Below are 22,113 nucleotides of genomic sequence, written 5' to 3'. Positions count from 1 at the left end.
TATTAAAAAAAAAATCACTTTACCTAAATTTTTTTTTTTCTCCACACTGAGGATCAATGAAAATAAAAAGCCTTAGGGTTATTTATTTTTTTTAATTAAAACTTTTATTTGTGTTGTTTCGTTTTCTCATGAAATATCCCAGATAAGATTAACATCATTCAACAAAGATTACATCGTAGGATGAAATTTAATACACATAAAAAATCAAACAAAACGTGTTTTATTTTTTTATAGAAAAAGCTTTCTATCTTTATTGCAGAAAAGTAGAAGTGATTGGAAAATGAGAAAAAAAGATACAGTAAGACAATTATTTCACAAGAAAGATTAGTGTTCGTGTTGGGCATATTTACTAGCCTACCATGCTGAAGATCAGTATAGCAAAATAATAATTAAAAAAAATCTATTTTACATATACAAAATAGTACATATTCTTAGTTCTTATCCGTTTTTGGATTTTGGGGTATTTTTTTGCATGCCCCGTCCCTCCCCCCTCAACCCCACCCCTTCTGGCCAAAATGCCTTCCTGTTTGTTTCTTGAAACTTCATAAAGTAAAGGTCAGAGATATTTCAATATAAGGGTTGGAAATGGATACTTCAAAATATAATTTGGGAAAAGAGCTTATTTTGAATGGCTTTGACCTGATTTGTATACATCATCCACTTGCCTACTACAATACTGATTTTACCGAGACTCTAGCTGCTATACTTTGGCATTGTCCACGCTGTGTCACTTGATATAGCAACATTTTAGTTGCCATCATCTATTCATTCATCGTTGTAGTCCTCATTATTAAGTTATGTTTTTCCTGAGGGGTTTCCTGAATTAGAAAAAGATAGGTCAAAATAGGAAAGATTCTCCAACTCAACTAAATTCGTACTTCTCTACATTGACCTAAATTTTAAAATTCATTTTTTTCAAAAAAAATTTTTGTCAAATAAACCCCTTTGAAGCATAATATACACCTATACATGAGATCGTAACCCACAATCTCTCCATCAGTAACTGTTTCAGTTAATTCCTAATGTGTGTTTAAATCAGCTTCAATATTTTAAGATGTGTGTTGTTCTAGTTTTAGTTAGTGTGAGGTAGCTTAAACCTGGGAAGTTTTAGATTTTGCCCTAAACTTCCTTCATCTCATATTGGAAAAAAAAGCAAAATAATAATAAAAAAAAAAATTAGGGGGGCAGGCGAACTGAAACATTGGAACTTTTCAAAAACCCTTCTATCTACAGCATAATAAAATAAAAAATGTAAAAGAACAAAGCCCAGATCAACTCGTACTTTCCAAAATATGTTTTTTTATATCAGTTGATGTTATAAAATACAAACTTGATTTACAACAATAGCACCATTTCATTCAATTACACACTGTAACCCTGATGATATACACTGTGGGGGGGAGGAGGGATGCTTTAAACTGCACTTCGTACATCAGTTAGGGGGCCTTCAAACATGCCAGTTAGTTTCACACCTTCGCCGGACCCATAGGTCTTACAGGAAGACAATAAATAAATAATACCATGATTTTATTTCGCAGTCTGCCCAGTTCTGGCCTTGTAATACAAAATAAAAAGTCCAAAATGTAAGCATGTGGATGAATGGAAATTTGGGGTCGGTTCAGCCATTCAGTGCAGAAGTCCTAAAAGTGATTGGAAAGTACTCAGGTCCTTAGGGTTTTTATTTAATTTTATTTTTAAAATTTTTTGGTTTTTACAAGAAGCAAACTGGGCCAATGTCAACGCCAAATTCCTGATCAGCTCCACCAATGTCCATAGGTGCAATGTCCACGATTGGCAGGCGAGAGGTTTTCTGTGTCCTGTATTCAATAACTGTCTTGCCCCATTTGCCAGTGTGTTTCTAAAATAAAACAAATGAGATATAATCATTAGTTTAGATAGTTGTTCTAAGTAATCAAGTCCATAAATATTTCAATGATTAAATTATAAATCATAATTTATACGGAAGACTCCTGATTCCTTAAAACCCTGTATGATTTTTACATCCATATAATTTCAAAGTTAACTTAATGTTTGCATATGTAAATCTTATATAAATTGCAATGTAAGTCTATATATTTTTAAAAGCACTACAAATGTAATGTTAACACTGAGAAACTATTTAAGACTAGCAGTGTTCAACAGTTGCCTTTTGACTTTTTCTTGAACTACATTTCCCTTGAACTCTCTGTGGCAGAGTACTCTGGAATTTGAAGTCCAAAATAGCTTAAAGTCCAAGGGTGCGTTCTCCATGTGTACCAATATACTAAACAATAATATACCTTGCATCCATCTTCCAAGGCATTGTATGTGAATCTGCTATTGCCTTCAGCTCTGATTTCAACATCATTGGTTCCCTGGAGCAGAATAGCTTTCTTCAAGTTGCCTGAAGCCTCATCCATGAAAGCAATGCTGTTCTTGCAGTGGTAAGTGATGTTCTGAGATGCATCAGTGGACAGCAGACGCAGGAATGTCATCTGGATGCTAGCAGTGTTAGGAGCTGAGCTGTCATCACCATAGCTAAACTAAAAAGGCAGAGAAAAAGATGTTGTTGACCAACAGAAAATTACAGTTTCATACAAAGTAGAATTATTATTTTACTTAAGACTAGATCAGGACTAAAAATTTCCACTCACTACTAGCCATTGGCGAATCTAGTGAAAATTTATACCTAGCGAGTAGAAATTCACTCCTATGCCATGGACTCTCCAGGCTTTCAGTAGCTTGTAACTTTTCTAAAGCCTGTCTAGTAGCGTAGAACTTTTAAGTTTAAGCCCTGAACTAGATATTCAATAAATGTCTTCGCTGATCATTTTCATTATAGATGTTTACTTTTCAAAATGTGTCTTAGAAACATTAGTGTACAAAATATAGCATATCGGTATCATCATTTTAAATTAAGTTACTTACTTGGAATCCACCATTGATTGTCTCTCCAAACCAGATATGTTTCTTGTCCTTGCTCTTGCTTGTCCACCAATTCTTCTTGGGAATCTTAGATGGATTGGGATATACACATGTCTCTCCACTTTCCATGTTACAGAAGACTTTGATAGCATCAACGGTGCATCCCTGGTTTGGATCAATCCAATAGTCACCTAAGTTAGAAAACCAAAATTGTAGTTAATGTTTCAATAATTGCAATTTTAATTGACTCATGGGAATGGCCTCTGCTTGACAAAACAGCCATATAGATTCTAACTGCCTGATTTCATAGTAAGATTGAAATACAATTATAAGTGGTTAGGTAGTGAAAGTGGAGTGGACACTCAATAAAAACATAGCAAAGAAAGAAAAGTGATGAATATCAGAAAATCCTAATATGATTCTAAAGTTAATATAATTTAGTACACACCGCTCTTCCATTCAGGATGGCACAGTTTAAGATCCCGGCAAGTGCGAGCTGGATTCTTCTTGGTACCATCTGGGCTACGAATGCTCTCAATCTGGTTGTTCAATGATTTCAAAGTGGCATCAACCTCTACATCATGTTGGCGGAGAGAAGTAGAGGCTTGGTCAGCACGCATGTAGCGCATAGGATCTGGTCCCTTTTCAGGTTGAGATAGACCAGCAAATGCAGACATGTCAATGCCAGGGCCAGGAGGACCAGGAGGACCAGGTGGACCAGGTTGACCAGGTGGACCCTATTGTAAAAAGCATTAAAACATTAGATGGGCACTGATTTAACAGGTACAGATTTCCAAATTGCTCCTGAATTATCTAATCTGCCTTAACATTGGTCTGTATTAGATGTTTTATCATTTATATTTAAAACTTCCAAAATATAATATACTTACAGAAGGACCAGTTTCACCACTACGACCACGGGGACCAGGGGGACCGATTGGACCAGGTATACCATTAGAACCATCTTTGCCAGAGGGACCAACAGGGCCAGGAGGACCCTACAAATATATAAAGCATACCAATTATAATCTAGATATTCACATTCATGTGATAACATATAAAAAAAATATATAATTTTTGTACTTACACGAGGGCCAGAAGGACCAGCAGGACCAGTTGCACCTTGATCACCAGCGGAACCCTGTAAGATGGAGTAACATTCATGTTATATGATTTATTATTCACTCTATGGTGTTAGTATGCTAGACATCCTCTAATAAAGTCAGTTATGTGAAGACTGGTTGTGATACAATTAAATCTTATTTATCTCTTAAATCTCCCCCTCCAGTAATATTGTATTCAATAATTAAATTTATTCTGGAAGGAATGTAATGGATATTGCCAACATTTGTCATCACTTGAATAACTTAATATCTATTAATAACTGTTAACTGCTAACTATTAATGGCTATTTAATAATTATTGAAGATTCTAGACCTGTAATTCTAGTGCTTCTCATGCTTAAAGTCTCTTTATTTTAAATGTAAGCATCAGTGGTGGTGGTGTTCATAATGATTAAAACTCTGTCAAATAATGCAGCATGTTATTGTCTTTTGGTGTCAACATATTATCTTGTAATGTATTGTAATGTAAAAGGGTAACTCTATTGAAAACAGCAGCATGCCCCAAGGTTGGAGATATATCTCACATACTGCCTATCTGACATACCTCTAAAATCTTAACCAAAAGCTAAAATGTTTTGTGAGCTAGTAATGGCTACTAATAGACAGGACAGTCACAAAACATCCAGAAAACGAGCCAAGTGGTGCATTTGTGTGAGAAGCTAGGGGGCCTGCTATTACCAAAGTTGCCCAAACCTTACTCAAACATGAATGGAGCATTGTAAAACAATGGGAATTGTTCAAATTTAATTTCTACTTACTGGAGGTCCGGGCAGACCTTGAAGACCAGTGAATCCTCTATGGCCCTTCTGTCCTCTCTCTCCAGCTTCACCGGCTTCACCCTTATCACCACGTGGACCTTGAGGACCCTACATAGGTGACATCAGGAAGAAAGAATATGACATAATTAGAGTATTTTCTATGACACCAGTAAAATTAGCAGTTATACATATTAAAAGTATTATATAATGCACATCAATGTTAGCATAATTTCTACAAGAATGTAAGATTTTAAAGTAATTCTAAAAAGTGTTTTGAATTTGGTAAAAATAAAGGGTATTATTTTTAATTGGTGAATTCTAGATCACTATAAAGAAATACCCCACAAAAGATGAAGAATGTAGCTTCATTACTTGTTTCATCTTACTCAGGGCTATAGTAATTATCGTAGGCCCAGTACACATTCATGGTAAAAATTGAAAAATAAATAAAAAGCACGTGTATTAATGAGTATTTATAAAATTATAGAATGCAGCGTGTTATTGTCTTTTGGTGTCAGCATATTATCTTGTAATGTATCGTAATGTACGAGGGTGACTCTATTGAAAACAGTAGCATGCCCCAAGGTTGGAGATATATCTCACATACTGCCTACCTGACATACCCCTAAAATCTTAACTAAAAGCTAAAATGTTTTGTGGGCTAGTAATGACTACTGATAGACAGGACAGTCACAAAACATCCAGGATATGACCCATGTGGTGCATTTGTTCATATATTGTTATTATTACTTTAATACATATGTTTCCCTATTACTGACATTGAAACAACCACAAATACAAGTAGGTTGCCATGTTGTTTGATGTGTGTGCAATAAGGGTGCAATACAATAAAAAAAGAAAAGGTATACTTACATTTAGACCACGAGCACCAGCAGGACCAGAAGGACCCAAAGGACCTTGGGGACCCTAGAAAAGAGAAATATGTCCAGTTAGTTCATTTAACAAACATTAAATAAAACATTATTTTAGTTATTGAGCTATGTGTTGTTATTCCTCTCTTTACTTAATGTATCTGGATTTATGAAGTCTATTGGTACTTTATGAGTAACTAATAAGGTATTAATGCTGAAGTAGAGATCTCCTTATTCATTTGCAGCAATGTTACTCAGACTGACTAAGTATTCATATCATTCTGCTAGTACTAAAGACCTCAGTAGAGTGTGTCAAAATTTACAAAGCTACCAGCAAAAATATAGGAAGCTATACGGATATTAACTACATTGCTAATTCACATCTCCATGCTTTTACCTGATCTATCTGTATTAATACTAATGTAAACTGAGTAGGCAGTGTAGGCTGGTCCATAAGGGTGGGTGAGGCAGTGCCCTCACCAGTTTGTTTGCGTTAATGATGACTGGAGACACCTAAGAGAAGCGGAGCAACTAATCGTGTCAAGATTTTAGTTATTTCTAAATTATAGAAAGACTCTTTCTCTTGTTATAGACCCCGTCAGACATGCTGAGTCTTGGCTTTGCATTGATTGGACTGTCAAATTTTGAACAGTGTATAATCCTTACTGGGTAACAGCAGTGGTGCCGCTGGTCCTGTTTAAAATAGTTGCTGTTTCCAAATATTTATAACTATGGATTATTGTTGTAATGAACAGAACATGACCTCTCAGAGGTTGAGTAGTCAGAGCCCAACAGGCCAGATGGTGGAGTCAAATTCCAGGGGCAGGGTCTAGTGCCTGGCCATCTTTAAACTATGCAAGCAACCACTGCCTACAGGTGCTTATGTTATTATGAGAGCTTTAAGACGTATTGTAACTAATGTTCTAACATCAGTTTTGCAATTACTGAACTACAAGATCCCAGATAAAATATATTAGCTTAGTTATATTTGCACCTGGGAACAGACACTAAACTTACAAAGTTAAATGAACATAAGCAATATTCATTACCAGGAAATTTATTTTTAATGCAATAATGTTTTTATATGAAGCAATAGTATATATATATATATATATATATATATATATATATATATATATATATATATATATATATATATATATATATATATATATATGTAAGGCGGGGGTTTCCAACATATTTTGCTGATGTGGTTGGGCTTTAGTCTCCCAATTCTCTGTGAGTCAATAAAGGGAGTCCAAGCACAAATGCAAGGTTGAAGATGGACACCTATCATCTAAGCTAAACCATAAAATGAGCCTTTACATCACTGGCCTAATTGGCCCTTGAATTTCAATTTATGTAATCGACGATCTATTCTGTATAAGTAATGACAAATTGCACATGCATTATATAGCAATTACAATGTGCAAGAAAGTAGTACTTTCTCTAAAATATATAACTATACAACTTAACATGCCCTGGGGTTACAGTAAAGGAAATGTAAAGTTAAAATTCTCACTAAAAATCTACGTGTCTCTACGTTTTAAAATGTTTAAAAAGAGTGAAAGATTAATGGTATAGTTAGATGGGAAAATGTCATAGTGAATTATACTGCATAAAATATAAAGAATTAAACAAATATACTTACAGATTCTCCTCTGTCTCCTTGTTTTCCAGTTGGGCCTACAGGACCAGGGGCGCCAGGGGAACCTGGGGCACCAGGAGCACCAAGAGGGCCAGTCTCACCACGGTCACCCTGTGGAGTTCAGAGAAAAAGCTTTGTTACAGTTTTACAGCAAAAGTTATATCAATGTTCAATTATCTATTTGTAACACAAATACTTGCCTGGTATCTCAATTCATTTCCAAAGAAATAATGTGGGATTTTTGGTTTGGTTATTGATCAAATGTTTGATGATTTATCTTTTGTGTTGTATTTAAGGGTTTAAAATGATAAATATCACTATATATCTGCTTCATAATGTTAACTTTTTCCTTGAAAATGTTTTTTTTTTTTTTACTATATTACAAGTGCAACATAAATATCTATCACTCCTTTAATAGTTGTCCTTAAAGAAGTGTCACATTTAAATGAATGCCATATAGTAAATAATGTCTGCTAATTACCTTAGCACCAGTTGAACCATCACGACCAGGAGGACCATCAGAGCCAGGGTTACCCTAAAGGAAAAGATTAAATAAATTAATTTGGATAGTGAACATAAATTAAAATGCAAAATATAATCTCTTGTAAAATACCTTCCTCTCAGCAAATAATTTTATGTTGCTTTACAAAGCCCTCATTCTCAGAGAACGCTATTATACTATAGCCAATGCTATACAATTGTCACTTGGAAGCAGTTAGATCCCCAAATTGTGTTAATGTGAAACAAAAGAGCCTAAACTAGGTAACAATATTAACCAATATGCACATTTAAACATAGTCCGTAATTTTTTTTTTCTTATAAAAGGAGTCATAGTCTGGAGTTTCTGGATCTCAAATGGTAATGGGTATTAAATATAATGCATAGTATTCTAGGTCCTGATAATATAATGGATTACGACATATCGAAAGATCTTAATATTTGCACAGTAAGAACGCAAGCAGAAACAATTGATAAAGGCATAGCTCTCTTGTCTCTATCAAAGCCTAATAATATGCTCTGCTTCTTAAGAATTTTCTGTAAATTATCAATATGGTTCCCTGAATGGATTACTAGAAACTAATTAACTTTTCTATATTGCGTTCCAATACTTGAAGGTCATATTATAATAATCTTTCTCAATAGAGATAAAAGGTAACATTTTATATAATATACCTTTTAATAAAGGAAAGGTTCTGGAAGAATAATTTGTATATATTTTCATCAAATCACAATCTTTACATTATATGTTTAAGTTGAAACAATATAAATAAGAAGTATATTTTGGGGCAATGTTTACAAATTATAAACATATCTGCTTACTTCACGGCCAGGTTCTCCAGAAGGTCCAGTCAAACCAGGTGGGCCAACAGGGCCTGGGGGTCCACGGTCTCCTGAAGATCCAGTGCTTCCTTGTTTGCCAGGCTCACCCTAAAGAGTTATATTTTAAAATTAGGAAAATAACAACTACAGTAAGTTGACAAAGAGAAAATACAACATGTTACTATAATATTAAGGTAATGTGTATATCCAGTATATTAAAAACAGCCAATATGGAAAGACATTTCAGACAGGCATTGGCAAAATATCATTGCCAATATTTCAAATGGGCAATAGAAAACAAGTTTGTTTAAAGGGGTGTGACCGAAGGAGTGGTCAAGGGGAGAAATATTGTAGAGCATTATTGGGGATGTTTTATATAAGTAAAAATAGATAACTTTTTAAATTTACATTATGCTAATATTTAAAATTACTATGGTTGAAAGACACATTACTATGAGATTCATTTTTAGTTTCTTTATTTAATCTATGGAGTTAGATACTCATATACTTTAATATAAATCTGAACTCTTAGAGAACACCAAGATTTTGTTAGAAATTGGAAAACCGTCAGTATGGCAATTTAATTTAGAAGTAGATCTACAACTTAATTTCTAAAAATATGACACTTCAGGCAAGTGTCCAGTGTACCATAAATTAAATATGCGCCTGTGGCCAGTTCAAATTTCAGTTCAATAGTTTGCTACATTTGAAAATGGTAATAAACTAATTTTAAATATGAGCATGCTGCATAAAGTGTAGTTGTTATACCCTTTAAACAAAATAACAAATACAATATTACAAAACAGTTCGTTTTTCCCAGTCCAAAGAAATTGTCAGGCTCTTATCCTGACAACTGTTCTATGTTAGTTTATTCTGTTCCTTTAAATAAAGTTCCAGCTCTCCACTACTAGTGGCCTCCCTAGCCACTAGTCACCTCATTCCTCATCTGTTTAGGACTAATTACAGATCCTATAAAAGGCCACAACCGACAAACCAAGTGGCCTTTACATTGAAGTTGATGTTCATACTGAAAAGACTTCAGATCCTGGCTCCTGAGAAGCAACCTGTGATTTACCTGGTTTACTACCAACCCTGCTCCATACCAACCTTGATTGCCTGCAACACTGCTTTATCCTGCCAACCTAGTTTACTACCAACCCTGCTCCATACCAACCCTGCTTCATACCAACTTGGATTACCTGCAACACTGCTTTATCCTGCCAACCTAGTTTACTGCCAACCCTGCTCCATAACAATCCTGCTTAACCTCTATCTGGACATTGCTGCTTAAGTTTATTTACAAGGTGTTATTTTCCTACCCTGAAACCTCATTGTTCTTTATACCTGTCTTATTATTCTTCCTATACTGTTATCTCTAGCTTTCTTATTATTTGCAAACCTGTTTATTATCTCTATAGGGAATTTTGCCTTAATGTTTATTTCTCTCACTTCCCTTCTCCCTATTATTTCATTCTATAAGTTAACCTGCTGATATGTCAGAACCTACCAATAAAGCCTCTTTAGTCAACTCTGGCCAAAGCCTCCTATCTGACCTGCACAAGATCATGACAGAAACACACAAGCTTGTGAACTGGTTGCTCTGTACAATGTAAATAGTTTAATTATAATCGAGTTCCATGTGCTATCATTTACTTACAGACACCGCTGTCACCCCCAATTTATTATAAAAAAAACTATAAGTTCAAGGTCAGATATATGTCATAGTATTATAAATAATGATGAGACGTCCAGGCACACAAATACGAAATAGTAGCAAGCTTTAATGGAACATAGAAACATGTGAAAGTGTTTCAGTGACACAATGACCAACATCGTCATGTGTTGCTATGTTACATTAAAGCCTGCTATTATTTTGGATTTTTTGTGCTGGACTATTTTATATTTATCAAGAATATTGTGAAAGTTCGGACAAAACCACTTGAGTCTGGAGCACCCCTCATGTGTATGAGAACTTGCTTTGGAACCTGAGTGCTGTCCTTTTGTAATGGTTAATGGCTATTTTTTTATGTGTAGGCTGCTTAATAGAAATCTGATTATGTTTATGTACTCAGGAATACTGAATTTTTACTAAATTTACTCTTCAATTTAATAGTTCTTATATTGTGCTCCTATCTGGAGTGCTTTACAAAATTCTGATATAAATGATTAATACTGTTACAGAGGGGGCGATATTATAAATGATCGAATCAAAAGTTCCAGGTATCTATCTGTTCATCTACACAAAATGTTGGCTCCAGTTTTTCCTAAAAAATTGAAAGAAAGCTCTTCCTGACTCTTAGGCAATTGTAGACTTACATCATTGCAAATGCAAAGTTGCAAGGATCTCTTCTGCCCTGACTTTTATAATGGTTATTGGAGTGAGCACCACCACATCTGCACTTGACCTTTTATTCTTTCAAATGCCCTAGAATATTTGGTAACTATATTTTCTCTATAGGTCCTCATCATGCAACTTTTAACTATAGCAATAATGTGCTCTCTCATTTTTAGTTTCTTTCATTCAAATAACATAATACATTAGAACTTCCTAGATGTATATACTCACAGAAGGACCAGGAAGACCAGGGAAACCTCTCTCACCACGCTGACCAGGCAGACCTACAATACCACGCTGTCCAGACAAACCTTGAGGACCTGAGGGACCATCGGGACCCTATAGAAGAGGATACAGATTGAGTATTTGATATAACTATGCTACATGTACAAGTCAAATGCAAAGTCACTAATAATTAACATTAGCGTTTGCTACAATTTTAACTGCAGGTTTGACTAAATGTTACTAGGTGAAATGCAATCAGTTACATCTGAAAATCATATATTTTCTAGATAAACCTTTTCAAATAAACATCCCAAATTGAGATATAGATTCATTATGCCAAATTGTAACAGATTTCAATGACATCGATTGAGACCATTTTTGCTGTAATACTTACAGGAGGACCATCTTCACCAGCTTCTCCCTTTTCACCAGGGGCACCAGCAGGGCCTTGAAGACCAGGGTCACCAGCACGGCCAGGTGGGCCTCCATCACCACGAGCACCCTTGGGTCCATCCTTACCAGCAGATCCAGGAGGCCCAGGAGCTCCAGGATTACCCTGTTTAATAAATATAAGCCAGTATTATAAAATCTCAGTTTAACAGAGCTGCATGTCAAATTACCATGTCTACGATGGTAAGTCAAAAGCAGAATGATAGCTCTTAAAAAAAAAAAAAATTGTAGTTCTTTTCAGCATTATACATTCATATATTTTTAGAGATTTGAATAAGTGCCCTCGTACTACAAGCATGCTATTAATATTCTTACTATTAGTAGTAGTAAACTGTAAAATATGTATAGTTATAAAATTAACATTATAAAAGCTATACTCTAAATATAAAATGTTTAACACAATTAAACCAAATGAAAACCATACACCCACATTACACCTAATTACTAATCCACGGAATAGTTCATTATAATAATAATAATAATATCTTAATATTACAAGATCAATAAAATGAGGTCACTTACATTAGGACCAGGGGGACCAACTCTTCCAGCAGCACCAGGGAATCCAGTAGCACCCTATAATAGAAGATGAGGGTACAATTTGTAGAAGTTGTAATGTGGTTTCAATTTTGGCTCTGTTTTATTAGAGATATGTTGTCATAAAGAGGGGGTTAATATGGGAATTGAACATAACTTGGGCAAACATCATATTGGCAAACTGTCATTGTAATACAGTCTTAATGAAATCTAAGGCAACAAGTTTATTCCTGGGAGAAACATGGCAATTTTTTAATTATAGGATATAGTGTGGTGCAAAAAGGTAATAATGTTATACTTACAGCAGGACCTTGGGCTCCACGAGCTCCTTTAGGACCATTAACACCAGTTGGACCCTGTAAATGAAAGGCAAGTTGCAAACATCAAAACTAGTAATTCTCATATTTCAAGGTCAGAATAAAATTCTTGTTTCTAGTGCGCTATGTATTTATAAGAATTACTTGATATTATATATTATTTTAGAGATCAATTATTATTATGAGATATTATTTTAACTTTTAATTATATTATGACATGTAATATTTATATAACCTTGTAGTATCTACTAGTCACCACTATGCACTATAAAACAATAAAATAAAATAAATATATCTTCTAATATTTTATATTGGGGTACTCCAGGTATAATTGCATGGTACATGCTATTCCAGCAAGCACAGTATCACTGATGACGGCTACTTTGGTGTCTCTTTGTATTAAGTTTACACATTGCTAAAATGTTTAACATACCTGTGGCCCAGGAGCACCAGATGGACCTTGAGGACCAGGAGCACCAGCATCACCCTTCTGACCAGACTCACCCTGATCACCCTTAAGACCAGCCTGACCATCAGAACCCTGTAAATACAAATGAGATGATTTATGCACTATCATGCATGGCCACCATTATCAGCACAGAAAGCGCCTGTCTTCTGCATGTTACATAGTTACAGATTTGTCTAAGTTGAAAAAAGACTAAAGTCTATCAAGTTTAACCATGAAGCCTGTACTTTTATGCTGTAATTTCAAAACAAGGCAACAAAAACAGCTGTAGCCATTCTAATTATGCCACAAAAGGGAAAAAACATTTCTTGACTCCATAATTGCAATCAGATAAATGGATCAGATGTGAATATGTTCATGTTTCAAGGACACTCTAAACACTCCAATGTATAGTAAATGGATCAATTTCTTAAAATATTTATTAAACTGGCCAACAGTACATATATTTAATACAGTATTTTTGAGGATATGTTTTAATGTAGTCATGTTTTTATTTTTTTATAGTAATAATAAATTATTTAACCAGAATTTTGCTGTTGTTATTATATAGTCTGGGGTCTAGATGTTATTATTAACCTACTTGATGTTACTCATTCTATTGACAATGAAAGGATAAAAGTCTGAGTTGATGCTGCCAAGAAGAATTCAGAGTATGGTAAAATAATTCATCACTTTCCAGTTGGTGTACACCAAATACAAAGGATTTTAATGAACAACGTTTGGTGATGGAGGAAACAAAAATTTAAGTTTAAATTGAATTAAAAACCCCCACAAACTAACAGTGCCTCACCTTCTTTCACTGTAAATATAATACATATTACATTTATAGAAAGCATGATACTACTGGTCTACCATAAATGATAAATTCCTACATGGAATAAGTGGAATCATAGAATATCCTAAATGTCATAGGCATTACTGATAAGCTGTGGCATTGCCAACAACCTTATTAAATAAAGCAGTGTATAAAATGACTATGGCCAATGTGTAAATCCAATAAATTCAAATTACAATAGGTCTATACTGGACAATACTGCCAAATGTTAGACTATTTAACCCAAATTACACTATACTAGAATTTCTTTGGAAGCAATGAGAGCAGATACTTCTGCATGGCGTCAGGATTCTGTGTCTCTTCTAAAGATGGTCAAAATGGAAATTAAGGACCATATCCTAATGTGCAAGCTAACATCTTTATTATACCAATCTATGTCCACGTTTCTTCAGATCTGGAATCCATGGTTACGCTATTCTGGAAATCATGCTTATTGAATTAATTTTTCTTTATTTACAGGGAGTCAATTTCCCAACCCTCCCCCTTCTCACATTCAATTCCTCTTTTTCTTCCCCCTTCCTTTTTTTCTGTTTATTGGATGTGATGGATATATGCTTCCTGTCATTGTGTGTACCGTAATACCATTTTTTCACCATCTCAATGTGATTTTCCTCTATAATAAACCCTGTCTTTGATAAATAATCTTAAACTAGAGGTTGCTGCTACCATTGATTCTGCATTTTTTATTATTTGTTTGACAAATTTGAAATTACTTACTGGAGGACCAGCAAAACCAGCGGGGCCAGGAGGTCCAGTCTCACCACGATCACCCTGTAAAAGAGAGCATTGCACTTATATTATTATTATGATTACTATAATCCAACTAATCAGCTCGATAACGTGGCTTTTTATAGATGCCAATATGGAGAAAAAGAGAATGTGGAGCCTACCATATGGACTCAACCTTGGCCTATCTCATTGGCGCATGTAAAATGCCTTAATCACGGATGAACAAGCTCTCTGCATATCATCTTCATTTATGCATAATCATTATTATCATTGTGTCTGATCCTATTTCTGCACATTATCCAGAATAAAGGACATGGCAGAATTAGCTGAACAAAAATGATGTAGTTTAAGATGGTGGGACTGTCTGAAACAGCACAAAATGTGTTGTTATTTTTTTGTACATGATAAGATACTATACAAGATGATAAATAAAGAAAAACCTAATGTAATCTGCCATTCAATTAATCAAAGGAAAGATAAACTAGATTGCATCTTAACTTGTAAAATTGTTCTACAACCAAAAAATAGATCAGACTAAGACTAACTGCAGATAATTACTGTGTGGTGAACATATGATTATGCTCAATGTCAACAAATCACAGAACAAAAAAAAAAAAATTAAAAAAAAGATATATACAATTTTCTTTAAAAGGTATTTAACTTACAGGAGCACCACGGGCACCAACAATACCAGATGGACCTGGAGGGCCTGATTCTCCCTAGAAGTAATGGAAGGAGAAATTGAATTTGTTAGTGTATATAACTTCTTATTGCTCACACATTTGCTGCATGCTAATAACCTTCTTTAGACTATGGAGTCGTTTCCTTCCTGATCGCATCTTACTTCCACATTATGTAATCATGCAAACTAATCTGCAAGGTAATTAAAATTACATTAGTCTGCATACATCAATTTAATATGTTTATTGACTATACTACACTGGAATCTGTTCTATTTCCCTTTTCATTCCTACTATAAACAATTGTTCCTCATGTGAATGTATGAACACATGCTAGGCAATACCCTTTTAAGTTATATTTGAATTCCAAGGCATTCCAATGGTGTATACCATAATTGTCTACTTAAAACTGACATAACGAAGGTGGTTCCAGTTCCAAATATTACATTTCAAAGATAGTAATTATCTCTGACAGAGGTTTATCTTTATGATGATGAACATAAACAAAAATAAATTAAATGCTTGCTATCTCCCTGATCATTAGAATTAATTACGCAGGGTTTAGTAACCGAGGTCCATAGTATCATAGCAGCAATTAATGCAATTTCCCCCACTGTTTCAGTCTAAAGATGGTCAGATCTGCACAAAGTTATAATGGAAACAGTGGTGGCGCTATTGATGATCAACTATTTCTAGGGGTTATTATGCCTTTTTTTGACATCTTCACCAGGATCCAGTGATGGCCTACTTTTTTCCATATCTACTTTTACCAGTCTCACTTAAAAAGCAGCCTGTGGATTTATTGCTGAACATCAGGATCAATGCATCAGGGTGGAAGTAGTTTAGAACAAGTTGATCATCATAGTTGAAATAAAATAACACTTACCTTCTCGCCATTAGGACCGCCTGGACCTGGTGGGCCAATTGGACCAGTTAAACCCTGAAAAGAGAAATCAGAAATTATTTTCTGTATGGTCAACAGTAAGTATTCACACTACTGACTCTGCATTTGAGATGGTGGATTATTCATTTACTCAACTTCCTATCAATAAAGGTTTAGTTTTACTATAAATATCTGGAACCAATGGGAGTATGCTTGCATTCCAGTATGGTATGTGATGGACATACATTTGTAGCCTTATTTGGGTATTTTCCAAATGTCTACTATACTGTATACAATTTTTTTTTTCAGGATTATTTTTATAATAATTTCCTAAAACACTGACTGCAAAGTGTCAGAATTTATTAAATCACTGACTGAAATGCAGATATGGAATGTTCTAACAATCTTCTTGCCAGCATTCAAATAAAGCATAATGAGTACTAGTAGGAAATGAGAGTGTTGAACCCTGCCCCAAAACTAATCTTTATACATAACCTTTACTATACCTGTACACTAATAAACAGACATAATGCCATATTAAGAATGAGTATTGATGAGTGTTCATATGTACAGCTTCCATGAACTTCATTACTGCAGAGTGTTAAATAAAGCCAGGATTTCCTACCTATGTATTCTCATCCTAAATAGTAAATTTTAAGTGGCCTAGGTGAAATTGGCTTTAAGGCCCTACAATACTGTTATTTCCACCAGTTAACAGACTATTGATGTGTAGGTTATCATTTTTTTTGTTCTTTGCTTTTATGTAATCATACTTACTCTTGCACCGTCCTTTCCAGGAGCACCTTCTGGTCCTTTCTCACCAGAGTCACCCTATTAAAAAACAAAAGGACAAAACAAAATCATGAGTATCTGTTCTAATATATAAGGTTAATCAATAGATAAATAGCTTTATCTCATGACTCAAAGGTGTTTTATTTGTTTATGGCAAATAGGTAGATTCATTATCTTCTAATAAGTGGGCTCTTGCATTCTCTGTAATGATAATAAGGTAGGCCTCCACTGTGATACATGTCTAAAGTTGCAGAATTTCAAACTCCTGTCCCCCAAATCTTTCAAACGTCAATAATTATAAATATAATACTAATGCAGTTCCAGCAATGTTGTTTAGATTCTGGATGTCTAATAAGCTCCACATTTTAGGAACGTAAGTTTTGTCAACTAGCTGAGTATTATTGTTCTGGGGATAATTTGCATATACTAAAAAAAGAGAATGATAAAAATTATTAAAAAGGTACACATATATAGGCACTGCTAATACTAAAAAGCAAGATTTATATTTTCTGGTTAGATGTATAAGTAAATATTAAAAGATTCTCCCTGTACTATTCTCCTAATAGTGTTAGGTTTCAACATCTCATATTAGCACAGCTGACCTTTTATAGACATTGGTGAATGTTTCACAATGACAGGCTTGGCTCTTCTGGTGTTCACATACAACCAATAATGACTTTAGATGACTGTGGTTTAGTATGTAAACTCAAAAAACTAACACAGGAAATTGGGAAGCTTCAATGTTTTAGAAAAAGTTTCCAGTAAACAAGGCTTCCAAAATAAAATAAAAAATGTATGCTGTTTAATACTTTTTTTATGGTGAACCCTTCCAATCAGCCTGGGCTATTGAAATGTTATATTCTTGTATTTTTTTCTTAACTTTTCAAGTAATTGACATTTTCACGTTAATGCCAGTGTCATGTAAATAAAACCTCAGAAACTGTTTCAATACATAGACTTCGAAAGGAAATAAATTGTAAAACATATTTTACTTACTCTGTCACCTTTAGCTCCGGGAATTCCACCAGTACCTCTCTCACCAGGCATACCTTGAAGACCAGGAGGACCCTGGGCACCATTGGGACCAGATGGACCAGTAGCACCCTACAAAAGATATCAAAGTCAGGTGATTATCATATTATTTATTATATTCATTAACTCTAAACAATGCAAAAGTAAGGGTGTGTTTATACATTAGCACATGTAGACACTTAGTGACTGAATCACCAGGAACACATCACACACAATGCAGGTTGTTTAGTAGGCAATGGGTGACAAGAGGGCATGGTCAATTTCCTGCCAGTTAGGACTCAGTCAGCCAATGTGCTGTTCCCAACATCATTCTAACTCAGAAAAAAACCTGGACACTTTCCAACCAACCCCTCCTGGCCTTTCACCTCCTCTACTATTCTTCCATCCTTTTCTTCACCCACAAAAGCCAAAGGGCCGTTTGCTTTTGCATGCCCTCATGAGATAGGCACATTAATATCACAATATCTGTAAAAAGCTTCTGCTTTACAAGACAACTAACACAGATCACTCTGTCCCCATACAAGCATATGACACAGATAGTGAAATAGATTTATCTATTTAAGAGCTGTATTTAAATACTTTATCTCTATGTATATATCTATCTCTGTGTCTGGTTTTACATCCCTATGTCTTGTCTGTCTGTCTCTCACAGATTCTTTTAATCTCTCTGAGAATATGTTTATCATTTTGCCCTTATCCACCTCTATCCATCTGTCTCTCCCTGCTTGTCTACCTTTGTCTCCTCCTTTCATTATCTCTTAGCTTCTGTCTCTATTTTTTTTCATTCTAACATTTTGCTGAATGAAAATAGCCACTTTATCACAATGTAGCTGGGCACGTCACTGATGACTGAGACATTTTTTATATTTGGGGGGGAAGGGAAATAGGCTCCTCAATGACCATTCTGTGCTAATTCCAACCTGTCTTTAATCCATCTCTGGTATTACAAATGTTCCTTACCTTAGGACCATCAGTTCCAGGGGTACCAGGTAGACCACGGGGACCTTGGAGACCTTGAGGACCTGAAGAACCACGTTCACCTGGGAAACCACGCTCTCCCTGTAATGATGATGTTGGTCAATAAATGGATTACAGAGTGAACAATAAAAATAGGTTAATAATTGTGATGTATTAACATGGACTTAGCAAGTCAATATAAAATGATGTTGCATGTGCTATGGCACAAGGTATATTAGTTATGCCATAATGTACTTGAGTACAAGTTAAGAAGGTACTTCTTGAAGTAGGATTGTCGATTAAATAAAGGTGATGGACAAAATATCCACATCAAAAGATCTCAGCATCAATGTTGATAAATAACTTACTCTTGGACCAACAAGACCTGGAGCACCACCTTCTCCGGGAACACCCTAGAACAAGACAGAATGAGATAAAAAAGAGTTTTATGAACTTATAGAAATAGATGCCACAAAAATGATTTATGCTAACACACTTAATTAACTTGTGTGTATATATATATATATATATATATATATATATATATATATATATATATAATGGAACACTGGATAATAACTAGTACTGGTGCTAGACAATAATATGATATAATTTGTGACTAGAAGAGACTATATTTGCATAAAAACATTCTAAATACAAGCAGTGGGAGATAAGCATCATGCTAATTCTATCTCTAATTGGATGAATGTTATCCAGACAGTTTAGAATCCTACACATACTTAATTGTGTTGGTAACCTTTCTTATCTGTGTTTTGGAAGAATGGATACATTAAAGAACAAACAACGGAGCATATACCAATATCTTTAAACTGGCCCTAGTATGATTTAGCACAACCACTAAAACAAAGATAACTCATAATATAGGAAATCGACAATAAACTGGATGAGATCTATAAATGAAGGAATGTTTTACTCACCTGATCACCGGGCTTGCCACTTTCACCTGGAGGACCTGGAGGTCCAGGGAGACCCTAAAAAGACAAGGTAAAATAATATTAATTGTGTTGTATTCACAATTCATAATTCTATCAAATGTAAGCTGTGTAATGATCTGAAATATGTTTTGTGTTGTGTGTCATAAAGTAAATGTGTCACTAGATTTTTGTTGTGAAATATGTGTAATTGTATAACTTGGTATTAATGGTCATTGTTCATGTCTTCAAGATGCCATGCATAGTGGCAAAGTGACAGTGTTTGGAATGTATCATGCTACAGTATAGCCCTGTCTTCTGCCAAGTACCTGGAAGCCAGATGGGCCTGGAGGACCTGATTCACCTCTTTCACCAGCAGGTCCCTGGAAGGAAAAGAGTCAAGAGTACTATTTAAAGGCATATTTGGAAATCCATTAATAAATAATTTTCTAAAGATACTAAAGATGAGTTTTACACAGTGCAGAATGATTTAATTAACTTTAAGCTCTCCAGTGGACAGTTTTGTATAAATTGTATAGGACTGTATAAACTACCATTGCATAGGAGTGATGCTATCATAAAAAAATCTAAACAAAAAAAATAGAAGTTACCACATAAGAAAAAACTGTCAACCTTCTGTTGGTGACAGTTTGGATTTCTCTCAACCCAGGACGACTATTGAAACACTTATTGGAATAAGGTGTGTGTTGGACACAAGTAGTATTGCACATCTACTCCAGTCTACAACACTTCCTGGTGGTAAGCAAAGACATTAGCTAAAGATACCTTACATGCACAAGTTCCCTGCATATAGACTAACCCATCGGAATCATAGGACTTCACTTATTATTAGTTAACTTTTACGATCTTAATGATCTTGTGTGACAGTTACTCTTTAACACCCCATTTACGTTTGACTCCAACCTATGGATACAGCACAATAGGTGATCATGCTACTTTCCTACCCCCTACATGTAGATCAAGATTGAGGTTAAGACACTGACAAAATAATTGGTTACTTACAGCTGGACCATTAGGACCTTGAGCACCAGTTTCACCATCTTTTCCGGGGAGACCCTAGAAAAAGAGAAATTATATATTGTTAAACTTCTATGTAAAGCCCAACCTGAATGTTATCATCCAATCATACACTGTAACAGTGACAATAGTATTTTTTTCATTCTTGATATATCTTGTTGATGAAACTAACATGTAACTGTTTTTCTAGACAATTTCAAAAGACTTAAAGTCTAGTACAAAGCAGTCAGAACTTGTTCTTATAACAAGTCAAGTCTTTGGTCTTCTTGGTAAAAAAAAAAAAGCACTGAGCTATTTAAATTTGTAATGTCTAGCACATTGTTTTGAGAACTGGAGAATTGATTCTGGCTGCTAATGTCTTTAAAGTCATCTTAAATAAGAAATTAATTAATTGTTTAGGCCAGAGTTTTATTCCAAAGAAAAATAAACTTACTCTTAGACCTGGAGCACCAACCAATCCTTTCTCACCAGCTTTGCCAGCTTCACCCTAAAGGAAGAAACAAAAACAATATTAAAGAAAACTCTGTCGCCAATCACATCTATAAGGTTTTCTAGAGCACGTCTTCCAGTCTAACCTAACATGTTAAGTATAAATGGACCAAACAGTATAAAACATTGATCTAAACATATTCTTACAATTAAGTATTACATGCAATAAATGTGCATTTAAGCTGCATAACTGTTGTTGGGAATATGACATTTTGGCCTCATTTGAAAACCGAAATCAGACAACTCACTTTATATTAATCTCTGGAAACTATGTTACTATGTTACTATGACTGATGATGCCTCGCTGATGATGATTACTTTAGAAATCACCTAATAATTGATGATGATTATGTTAGAAATAATATAATAATTGATGATGATTACTTTAGAAATAATATAATAATCGATGATGATGATGATAATGATTATTAGAAAAAATGTATTAACTTCTTACGATTACTTTAGAAATAATTAGCATTGTAAATTGTTAATAATATTGTTCCTTACATTGGCACCCTTAGGTCCAGGGAAACCCATGACACCAGGCTGACCACGAGCACCTTGAGGTCCAGGAGGTCCGGGGCGACCATCTTCACCAGCAGCACCCTATAGGGTAGTAACAACAAAAAATATTAATGAATACTGTCTTGGCATTACATTGATTAAACTATAATTCAACTAAAGTATTCCAAGCAAATTTACATGTTGATATACCAGTGTGCAAGCAAAGCAGTGTAAGAACAAATATGACTTACACTTGTCATTTATCTAAAGCTCAATGTGATTTTCC

At 34.6% G+C, this 22,113-nt stretch overlaps 1 protein-coding gene across 2 annotated transcripts in view; it reads right to left on the bottom strand.

Moving 5' to 3' along the window:
• Positions 1 to 1,054: 1,054 nt before the first annotated feature.
• The window catches only part of COL2A1 (collagen type II alpha 1 chain), a 54,546-nt gene continuing 33,487 nt past the window's right edge, over positions 1,055 to 22,113 (bottom strand). For both annotated transcript variants that reach the window (XM_063428204.1, XM_063428211.1), the window contains 28 exons: positions 21,831 to 21,929; positions 21,268 to 21,321; positions 20,820 to 20,873; positions 20,126 to 20,179; positions 19,803 to 19,856; positions 19,233 to 19,277; positions 18,868 to 18,966; positions 17,872 to 17,979; positions 16,861 to 16,914; positions 16,087 to 16,140; positions 15,186 to 15,239; positions 14,509 to 14,562; positions 12,924 to 13,031; positions 12,476 to 12,529; positions 12,159 to 12,212; positions 11,581 to 11,742; positions 11,193 to 11,300; positions 8,627 to 8,734; positions 7,788 to 7,841; positions 7,310 to 7,417; positions 5,660 to 5,713; positions 4,787 to 4,894; positions 3,992 to 4,045; positions 3,795 to 3,902; positions 3,353 to 3,641; positions 2,908 to 3,095; positions 2,280 to 2,522; positions 1,055 to 1,858 (listed from right to left, as the gene is read on the bottom strand). In XM_063428204.1, the coding sequence (XP_063284274.1) occupies positions 1,712 to 1,858; positions 2,280 to 2,522; positions 2,908 to 3,095; positions 3,353 to 3,641; positions 3,795 to 3,902; positions 3,992 to 4,045; positions 4,787 to 4,894; positions 5,660 to 5,713; positions 7,310 to 7,417; positions 7,788 to 7,841; positions 8,627 to 8,734; positions 11,193 to 11,300; positions 11,581 to 11,742; positions 12,159 to 12,212; positions 12,476 to 12,529; positions 12,924 to 13,031; positions 14,509 to 14,562; positions 15,186 to 15,239; positions 16,087 to 16,140; positions 16,861 to 16,914; positions 17,872 to 17,979; positions 18,868 to 18,966; positions 19,233 to 19,277; positions 19,803 to 19,856; positions 20,126 to 20,179; positions 20,820 to 20,873; positions 21,268 to 21,321; positions 21,831 to 21,929 (2,730 nt within the window). In that variant the 3' untranslated portion in view covers positions 1,055 to 1,711. The remainder of the gene's footprint in view (positions 1,859 to 2,279; positions 2,523 to 2,907; positions 3,096 to 3,352; positions 3,642 to 3,794; positions 3,903 to 3,991; positions 4,046 to 4,786; positions 4,895 to 5,659; positions 5,714 to 7,309; positions 7,418 to 7,787; positions 7,842 to 8,626; positions 8,735 to 11,192; positions 11,301 to 11,580; positions 11,743 to 12,158; positions 12,213 to 12,475; positions 12,530 to 12,923; positions 13,032 to 14,508; positions 14,563 to 15,185; positions 15,240 to 16,086; positions 16,141 to 16,860; positions 16,915 to 17,871; positions 17,980 to 18,867; positions 18,967 to 19,232; positions 19,278 to 19,802; positions 19,857 to 20,125; positions 20,180 to 20,819; positions 20,874 to 21,267; positions 21,322 to 21,830; positions 21,930 to 22,113) is intronic.

This window comes from Pelobates fuscus, chromosome 1, assembly GCF_036172605.1.
Source record: "Pelobates fuscus isolate aPelFus1 chromosome 1, aPelFus1.pri, whole genome shotgun sequence".
Classification (NCBI taxonomy): Eukaryota; Metazoa; Chordata; class Amphibia; order Anura; family Pelobatidae; genus Pelobates; species Pelobates fuscus.
This window is presented reverse-complemented; position numbering and strand designations above follow the sequence as displayed.